Genomic DNA, 9,388 nt, shown 5'->3' on the forward strand with positions numbered 1-9,388 from the left:
AAAATGCTTAGCTGCATTTAGTCTGTGTTCATGTTCTGAGTTCAACTTTATCTTTCATCCTTTTTTTTGTGTGTGTGTGTGTGGGGGGGGGGGTCAATAAAATTAAGTACCAGTTGAACACTGGCACCAAAATCAACTTACCCACTCCTCCTGAAACTACTGGCCTTGTGCCAAAATTTGAAATCAATATCTTGTTTTATTTAGTCATGATAGTGGTTTTAATTATTGGATAAGTCAGTGTGTTTGTTCTTGAGCATTTCATCTCACATTGTTCCAGTTCACTCAACTGTAAATAAGTTCCAGTAATAACTGGGAAGTTAAATCTGCAACAGACCAATGTTCTGTTCAAGAGGGAGCATTATAAATTACTTCCTGGAAGCATTTCTTTAGGTATTGAGTTCTTCTGTGCACAAAAATATATGCAAAAAGAAAAATCTTTTGTTGCCATGTGCTATGTAAAGGTGTGTGGCCCAGTAGCTCGTGTGTTGGGCTAAACAGAGGAGACAAATGGATTAAGTCGATTACATCGACCCCAGTGTGTAACCGGTACTTAATTTATTGACCCTGAAAGGATGAAAGGTGAAGTTGACCTCGATGGAATTTGAACTTGGAACGTAAGGGCAGACGAAATACCTATTTCTTTACTCATTTTTACCAACTGAATGGACTGGAGCAATGTGAAATGAAATGCTTTGCTCAAGAACACAATGTGTTGCCCAGTCCAGGAATTGAAACCACAATCTTACAATCACGAGTGCAACACCCTAACTACTAAGCCACACACTTCCACTAACACATATATAGTGTCTTGCTTGGAATTGAACTCAGAACCTCTAGTTAACTATATTGCATTAACCACTGCCTTCCTCCACAAAAATTATATACATGGAAATTGGATGAAGCTCCAGCTGTACAAGTCCTAGGGCTTGAAGTCCATCCCCCTTAGCCCTAAATTTTGTACTGTACTGTGCTGTGCTGTACATCAGTCCATGTCTAGCATCAGATTTGTCAGGTTTTATTTTATTCTTTTATATATCTTTGTCTTCTCAGCAGTTGTTTTCTATAAGGTTTCCAACCAGCAATCCTTTCAATATCTTTCCATTATTTATTATCAATATATAATGGGTGTGGAGGCGCAATGGCCCAGTGGTTAGGGTAGCGGATTCACAGTCGTAGGATCACGGTTTTGATTCCCAGACCGGGCGTTGTGAGTGTTTATTGAGCGAAAACACCTAATTCTCCACGGGGCTCCGGCAGGGGGGGGGGGGTGCCGATCCCTGCTGTACTCTTTTGCCACAACTTTCTCTCACTCTTTCTTCTGTTGGCCTGCTCGCTTAGCCAGCAGGGTGGCATCATTTGAAGGCTAAAACAATGCGCTTCGCATTGTGACCAGCGATGTGTAACAACATCTGATAGCCTGGTCGGTCATGGTGATCACGGTGATATAATGGGTACAAGCATGATTGTGTAGTTCAAGAGTTTTTAGTCCCACTGCATCCAATCCAAAAGATTGGAAAAAGCCACTCAGAAGGCCTCCATGATGGGAAGACAATTTAATAAAACAATTTGGGCCAAGGTGGAAAAGAATGGGGTAAACAAGACAGAATTGGAAGCACATTGTGACCATCAGTATATAACATTTGATAATCTGGTCAATATAGACAGATTAGTGGGAATATACACTCTTTATCTTCGCTTTTTAATTCAGAAAAAAAAAAAAAATAAAATGAACAACAAAACACATTTGTATATATATTAGCAAAAAAATTTATTTTAATAGCATATCAAATTTGCATGCTTCTTAAAAAAAATTAAATTAAAAAATTTGATGGGTAATTTTTTTCCTCTCCCCCTCCTCTCTCTCCCTTCCTAGTGGCATTACCAGAAGATAGGCGTAATTAATTAGGGTCACGTTGTAAGACAGGGAGGTTAGGAGGTATTCCAGTCTGAACTTTGATTGTGCTTTTATTGAAGAACTTTTAACGGAAAGAGATAGCATCAACTATAGATAGAAAAACACTAATAATAATAATAATTATTATTATATCAAAAATGAAAATAGCAACAATGCAGGGAAAATAACTACACTAATAACATCTCCCCCAACCTACCCTTCTGCCCAGCCCTGCATATCTTTCATTTTATTTTATTTTTATACATTTTCCTGCTATCCTTGAAAATTTGTACAAATATAACTAACAAAAATAGTTTGATTTTCTTTATGTTTCCAATACATGTAAGAAAAAAAAGGTAAAAATTATAAATTTCCTTTTATTAATCTCAATATTTCTTCAGCATTATAGAATATATATATATATATATAGATAAAAAAAAATTGCAAAAAAAGTTTCAATTTTAAGACTAGAATATAAAGCTCAGTAACAGTAATTGCTTGTAAGGAAAGCTTAATCCAATAAATATAATTTGTCAAGGTGGACAAGCGAAACTGCGAGGAAATCAACAGAAGTATTATATATTTATAAAAAAAAAAAAAAGCACCATTTTCAAAAAAAAAAAAAAAAAGGAAAAAATATAGCAAATTGAATATATTTTGTAACAAATTATTTTGTTTTCATCTGTTGGATGAGGAAGCTTCAAAATATAATCGAATTGATGGGTAGCATCATTGGCTGAAACTGGTTTCTTGAGATTCAGATATTAATCCGACTGATGTTGGTGTGTCATGGTTCACTCCGCGTGCACTCAAAAAAAAGTTACAAAGGTTACTCTCGGAAGTTGACAGGGGAAGTCATGAAAAGGAAGTGGCGAGGGTGGGGGTCATTTAACAAAATTGGGAAAAATAAGAGGATGGGAGGTAAGATTGGTTCACTGAACTTTTACACAGAATGGACTGCCAGGGATATGATCATCGCCCCATTTCACCATCAGCATATATTCTCCGACTTCCTGCACGAGATAAGACACATTGTACTGGTTATTTCCAAGATGCTTCACCACTAATTCCTCACAAGGTCCTTTGGGTCCTCGCATACCAACGAACATTATATTGACACCTGCAACAACAGAAGAGAGAAAACAAGTTTAATAGTGTTGAAACCAACTATGCTGGAGAGTACCCTACACATACAAGCTTCATACCATTCTGAATATTTCCTGGAAAGAACATCCTATCACACACACGCACAAGGGAGAGAGTGTTAATCCATTAAATCTACTCCAGTGCTCGTCTAGTACTTCACCAACCTTGGATGAAAAGCAAAGTTGACCTCAACAAGATTCGAGGTCAGAAGATCTATTTATTTAGACAAATGATAGAAAAATGAAATTAATGACATTCATTACTTAACCCTTTCGTTACTGTATTTATTTTGAGATGCTCTGTGTTTCTTTCAATTACTTTAAATATAACAAAGAATTTAGTAAAATAACTTCATTATCATTAAGCTAGTGTTAGAAACATAAATTGTGACTAAGGTATGGTGGAAGATTTTCATTCAAAACTCATGAAAACAAGACCTTTGTACTACAGAGCCAGAGCTGGTTTCAGCCGGGTTGGTAACAAAAGGGTTAAAAACCACTACAATTGATCTGATGCATTCTTGCACCTGTAGTTCAAAAGTGCACAGTTATTTATTTTACATCCCACATGTAGAATGCACCTCCTTAGGTGATTGCTTAAATAAGTTCTTCATTAGATACTCTTGCCATTTCATTCAGCATTCTACAAGGTTTTCACAAGGATCTCTCTTAAATTTACATATCTCTGAATCATCATTTCAGGCCATTTTTCCATGCTGGCTTGCTCAATTCAACAGGATCCTCCAGTGAGTCAGATATAAATCCAATATTGGTGCACAGTGCAGTTTTCAATGTATAAATGTGCAAGGGTCCATATAATATACACACATTACACATGCATATTTATGCTTGTGCATTAATTACAGACATATGTCGTGTTTTCCTGTCATTACCTCCCCTCTCCAACATTTTCCTAATATCTTTGTCATTCCTTCAATTCCTCACTCTGGCCCTTTTTATTGACGCTGGTTACTTCCCCACTTCCCGTCTTTCTCACTAATCCCAATATATTAATCAGTTAACTTTCTTCTTCCAGTTCTCTCTGATGAAAAAACCGACTTCATTCCTTCCTCACAGTACATTATATATATATATATATATATTCCAGTGTTCTCATTTGTTTTACTAGTCACTGGTTTCTTTGGATTCTATTGTTTTACTATCCAAAAGATGGAGCATCTTTTACACACTTATGGAAACCAGAAATAAGAACTATTTCTTTAGAGAGACATAAGCCAAAGAGCAAGCTTAAAAATCATCCACAAAATCTGTGGCCCTCAGCTAATGTTAAAAATCATATAAAGTGAAAAGTGACAAAGTACTTACCAGCATTGGTAGTATCAATGGTGAAAGTGTTAGCCTTGCCACGAACTGCACTGTTTAATCCATTACCACGAGCAACAACTTTACTGGGATCAGACTGGTATTGCTGTACACCACTGAAGCGAGTAGTTGTGCTGGTTTTAGTGACAGTCTCTACAACAACTGAAGCTTGCTCATGGAATCCAGAAGCATGGCCATCACCTAAAAACAGAAACGAAGTGAAAATTTTAAAACATTTGTGATTTAAGTTTACTACATTGCATATAACACCTACATTGTTAACAGTTTTGGGATTTTTATATATGAAGGAAACAACAAAATTGAAAGCTTGGATGAGCTCTAACGATTTAGCATTCAGTTGGCTGAGTCAAATGTAATTCTTAATTTATTCACCGTTTTGAATAAATCCCACATTATCATGTAGCTTCAAGGTTTTAATGATGTCATTATTATTTTCAGAATGACATTGTCAGGTAGGTGAGAGATGCCAGATCTGGCCAATTTGAACATAAGACATGTAGTCCTTTAGCATTTAAGCTAGTCATATCTGGCCTAAATATTCTAAGGATTCTTTACATCATTACATTATAGCATTGGTGGTTGTTCCTCAATTCACATTTCAATAACTTACTTGTAGCCAAACTCTCAGTAAACTGAATATTTAATATCTGAATTTCAAATTATCCAGGGTCTCAATGTTTAGTATAGCTTCTTTTAAGATCAAATCACATATCTAAACAATCAGTTATTCAATCAAAATGTGCTGCCTGTTTCATTCAGATAATCAATGTTCAATTGTATAATTTAAAAAGGTTTTTATCTTTTTTTTTTTTTTTAATACATCACATACACTCCTTATACTTGTTTAATCATCACTCATTCACGAGAATAGACCCGATAGCTTATGCCATACTTTTAGTAGCTGTTTCGGTTACCTGTTTAGTTGCAAGAAGACACAAACACTCTTGGCCTTCCCATCCTTCATTCAATGGAAAATGAAAGATATAACAACTGGAAAGGGAGAGAGTGACACCAGCAATGTGAAATGAAGTGCTTTTACTCAAAGACATATTGACCAATCCAGGAGCAAAAAGAAAAAAAAAAAGGGTCCTTCTCAAGTTGTACCAACTCATAAGGGCTGGTTTCCTGGTGCATGCATCAGAATTTTTAATTTGGAACATAACCCTTTATTTGATGCAAAGGCATATACTTTTCTCATTCCACTGTTTTTCATGGCATTTTTCACTTCAGTTGATTTTTTTTTTTTTACCAATTTTTGTGGAGGAAGGCAGTGGTTAATGCAATATTGTTAACTAGAGGTTCTGAGTTCAATTCCAAGCAAGACACTATATATGTGTATGTGTTAGTGGAAGTGTGTGGCTTAGTAGTTAGGGTGTTGTACTCATGATTGTAAGATTGTGGTTTCAATTCCTGGACTGGGCAACACATTGTGTTCTTGAGCAAAGCATTTCATTTCACATTGCTCCAGTCCATTCAGTTTGTAAAAATGAGTTATGATCATAAGCTTAACACACGAGCTACTGGGCCACACACCTTTACATAGCACATGGCAACAAAAGATTTTCCTTTTTGCAGATATTTTAGTGCAGAGCAGAACTCAATACCTAGAGAAATGCTTTCAGGAAGTAATTTAAAAAAAAAATTTTTTATAATGCTTCAAATTCTTCTTGACATGATATTTAGAAGATGTAAATATATGACAGTTTGAAATACAAAGTTGACCTCTTAAATTTGGCATTCTTTGGTCTAGCAGATTTTGAATCTGAAACTGGTAATATATATATATATATATATATATACATATATATATATATATACATATGTATATATCTGAAAGAGAAATGGGATGACTATATTTATACACAGACATCCCTTAAGGGGGCTATCTGTTTTTTGGCATTTTTTCATTGACTGGCAACAGCCAGGATGCAAGGTTGATAGATTTGAGAGAGAAAGAGAAGAAAAAGAGAGATAGAGAAAAGAGAGAGAGAGAGCGAGAGAGCGAGAAAAAGAGAGCCTACCTGTAATCTTTGCTTTGAATGGAGAACCAGCAATACCAACGCCACCATAGCGGATATTAATAAGATAGTCTCCGGGTGCTGTTGGTGTGTAGCTGAATTCATATCCTTCTTCAACTTCTCGGCAATCTAATTTCACCTTAGATGGGCCTTCAACAGTAACGGCTAATGCACCAGAGCCGGCATTAACTGTGCTAATTATGAATTTGGCTACTTGACCTACAAAAACGAAATTCAAACCACATTAAGCTTTTCATTTACACTGTAGGTATTTAGCAACAGCTTAATACCTTTGCAACCATACATCAAGAAATATATTACCTAGAGGGTTTTAAATTAACTTTTTTTATTTTTTGAATGCAAAATTATTAAAAGATGAGTAATTTAAAATGAGCTTTTGCCTTATAAAATTAGGTATGGTCTTAGGTGAATTGCTGTCAAAGAGTTTATTAGAAAGTTAACTGCCATCTCTGAAAATGGATTCCAATGGCATAAAAGTAAAATCTACTAAAAAATTTTTTTACATTTAAAATGCTATGTCCCTGCCCAACACAAACATATCTTAATTTTAGATACATCTATACAAGGTAATACAGAAATTATATATTTCATTAAAATATGAAATTCAATTTCATTTTTGGATTTGGTTTGCAAGATTCTTTATATGAGTTCATGTGTTGAAGCATATTCTGTTGTGTCTGGAGAGAGTCATTTTCTTTTTGTGCCTTATAATTTAACACACACACCGGTAAAATTTCCACTTATTTCTTATTTTTATTTTCCTAAAATTTTTGTTGTGTCTTTCAACCTTTTCAATAAGGTGAGTGTGTTAAATTATAAAGCACAAAAAGAAAATGACTCTCCACAAACACAACAGAATATGAAATTCAAATTTTCTGTTTATTATTCTGAAATTAGATTTTTAAATAGTCTGCAAAAATCCTTTAAAATAATCCATATTTAAAATTTTTTTTTTTTCATTTAGAATACAAAGTTCCATCGAAATTGACTATTACAAATAATATGTTCTTAAATGGAGGAAACTAAACTGGAAACTTGTTTGAACGAATCAAGAAGTTTAATATAGGGACAGGTGTGGCTGAGTGGTTAAGAAGCTCGCTTCCCAACAACATGGTTCCAGGTTCAGTTGCACTGCAAGACACCTTGGGTAAATGTCATCTACTATAGCCTCACATTGACTAAAGCCTTGCAAGTAGATTTGGTAGAGGAAAACTGAAAGGAAGCTCATTGTGAGTGGTACTCCACAACTGCTTGGTTTGTTTACATCCCCATAACTTAGAGGTTCAACAAAAAGACCAATAAAATAAGTACCAGGCTTTAAAATACAAAAAAAGGTATTGGGTTTGATTTATTCAACTAGAAACACTTAAAGGTGGTGCCCCAGCATGGCTGCATTGTAATGACCGAGAGAAAAGATTTAACAATTTCCTTCAAATTTCTAGCAAACAGAACTAGCTTCCAAGTCAGAGCCATCTTAGCATCACTATAGGACTTCAGGGACTGCTGGGAAACAGCCTAGTGTGCCCATGCCTTAAGACAATATTGCTCCAAGTCAAAGACTAATTAGTTACTTACGTGTGCGTCCTTGATATAAGCCTTCTCCGTAAGCAGTGACCCTTCCTGGATCAGCATCAACTTTACCAACAAGTACTCTGAAAGGACTGCCTGGGATATGACAACCATCGAAAGTAACATGGACAAGGTGAGTTCCATTTTCTTTAGGGATGAAACTGACAGCATATTCACCTTAAAAAGAGAAAAAACAAATTAATAAGTAGCAGAGGTATTTGTAGTTTGCCTAATTATATAAATATTTTTATAAGCAAAAGGGTGAACCAATATTTTGATTTGTCTTAATTCAAAAAACTAAAGATATTCTGAAACAGAAAAAGAATAATGAAAAACTTAAACTATAAAAACTAAAGTAATAAATGAGAAACTCTGCAAGTTTATATATAATATAGCTCAAGGTTTTAAAATATCTTTAAAGCCAAAGCTACATGATGTTAAATAGACGAAAAAAGAAAATATTCATTAAGTGCTGGTGTGCATTAAGCAATTTTTCTTTTTGTTTTTACTCGTTGCATAAAAACTGTTCACATGTGGAATCATTTACAGGATTAAACAAATATTTTTTTTTTTTAAGTAACAACAAAAAGTAAAACAATATCAAAAGCTTCATTATGATGAAAAATATAGCCATGCTGCATAAGATATTACACATTAAAGACAACAAAAACAAGAAAAAAAAAGAGAAATGATTAATGACTAGCTGTATAACTAAAGTGTCTAGACCAAAATGCCATTGTATTAACTTTAAATTTTCCTTTTTTTTTTAAATGCCAAACTATGTATATGTGTGTGAGTGTGTGTATGGGTGTGTGTGTGTGTGTATGTGTATGTGTATGTATACACATACATAAAATGAAGGTATACTGAAATATAATTAGATAAAACTAGATCATCGTTTATATATCTGAATCAAAAGATCCCCAGGTTCACAGATAATCTCCTGTGTTTAACTGCCACCCCACTCCACGTGTTGAATCTCCCAATGGCCTAAGATTTTGCTCAAAATAAACTTCCCACAGGAGCAATAGAACTTAGTACTGTAGGTTAACAGAGTCTCATTGCAGTGCTGGTGCCTACAGCAGTGAATTATACCACCCAACAAGAGTCTCGAGATGGTTGGTTGATCTGCTAGAAATATCAGCTAAATCTTACTCAAAAATCACACCAAACCATTTTTGAAAAGAAAGTTGCATTGCATTTTATAATACACTATGCTTAAAAATGAGCTACCCACCCCCAGGGCTAAACTGATATCAATCAGCCATAAAAGATCTCAATATATAAAGACAAATGGTGCTCTTAGTACAATCTTTGTGAAAGTCAGACTTAACCAATGCTACATAAATATTACAAAAAAACAAAAAAAAACCCCAAAGACAAATCCAGGTTTCTGT

At 34.6% G+C, this 9,388-nt stretch overlaps 1 protein-coding gene across 2 annotated transcripts in view; it reads right to left on the minus strand.

Moving 5' to 3' along the window:
- Positions 1-1,844: 1,844 nt before the first annotated feature.
- LOC115220251 (filamin-A) overlaps positions 1,845-9,388 on the minus strand; it is a 146,384-nt gene continuing 138,840 nt past the window's right edge. For both annotated transcript variants that reach the window (XM_036510144.1, XM_036510143.1), the window contains 4 exons: positions 7,998-8,168; positions 6,405-6,620; positions 4,366-4,563; positions 1,845-3,014 (listed from right to left, as the gene is read on the minus strand). In XM_036510144.1, coding sequence (XP_036366037.1) covers positions 2,827-3,014; positions 4,366-4,563; positions 6,405-6,620; positions 7,998-8,168 — 773 coding nt within the window. In that variant the 3' untranslated portion in view covers positions 1,845-2,826. The remainder of the gene's footprint in view (positions 3,015-4,365; positions 4,564-6,404; positions 6,621-7,997; positions 8,169-9,388) is intronic.

Source organism: Octopus sinensis, linkage group LG16, assembly GCF_006345805.1.
Source record: "Octopus sinensis linkage group LG16, ASM634580v1, whole genome shotgun sequence".
NCBI lineage: Eukaryota > Metazoa > Mollusca > Cephalopoda > Octopoda > Octopodidae > Octopus > Octopus sinensis.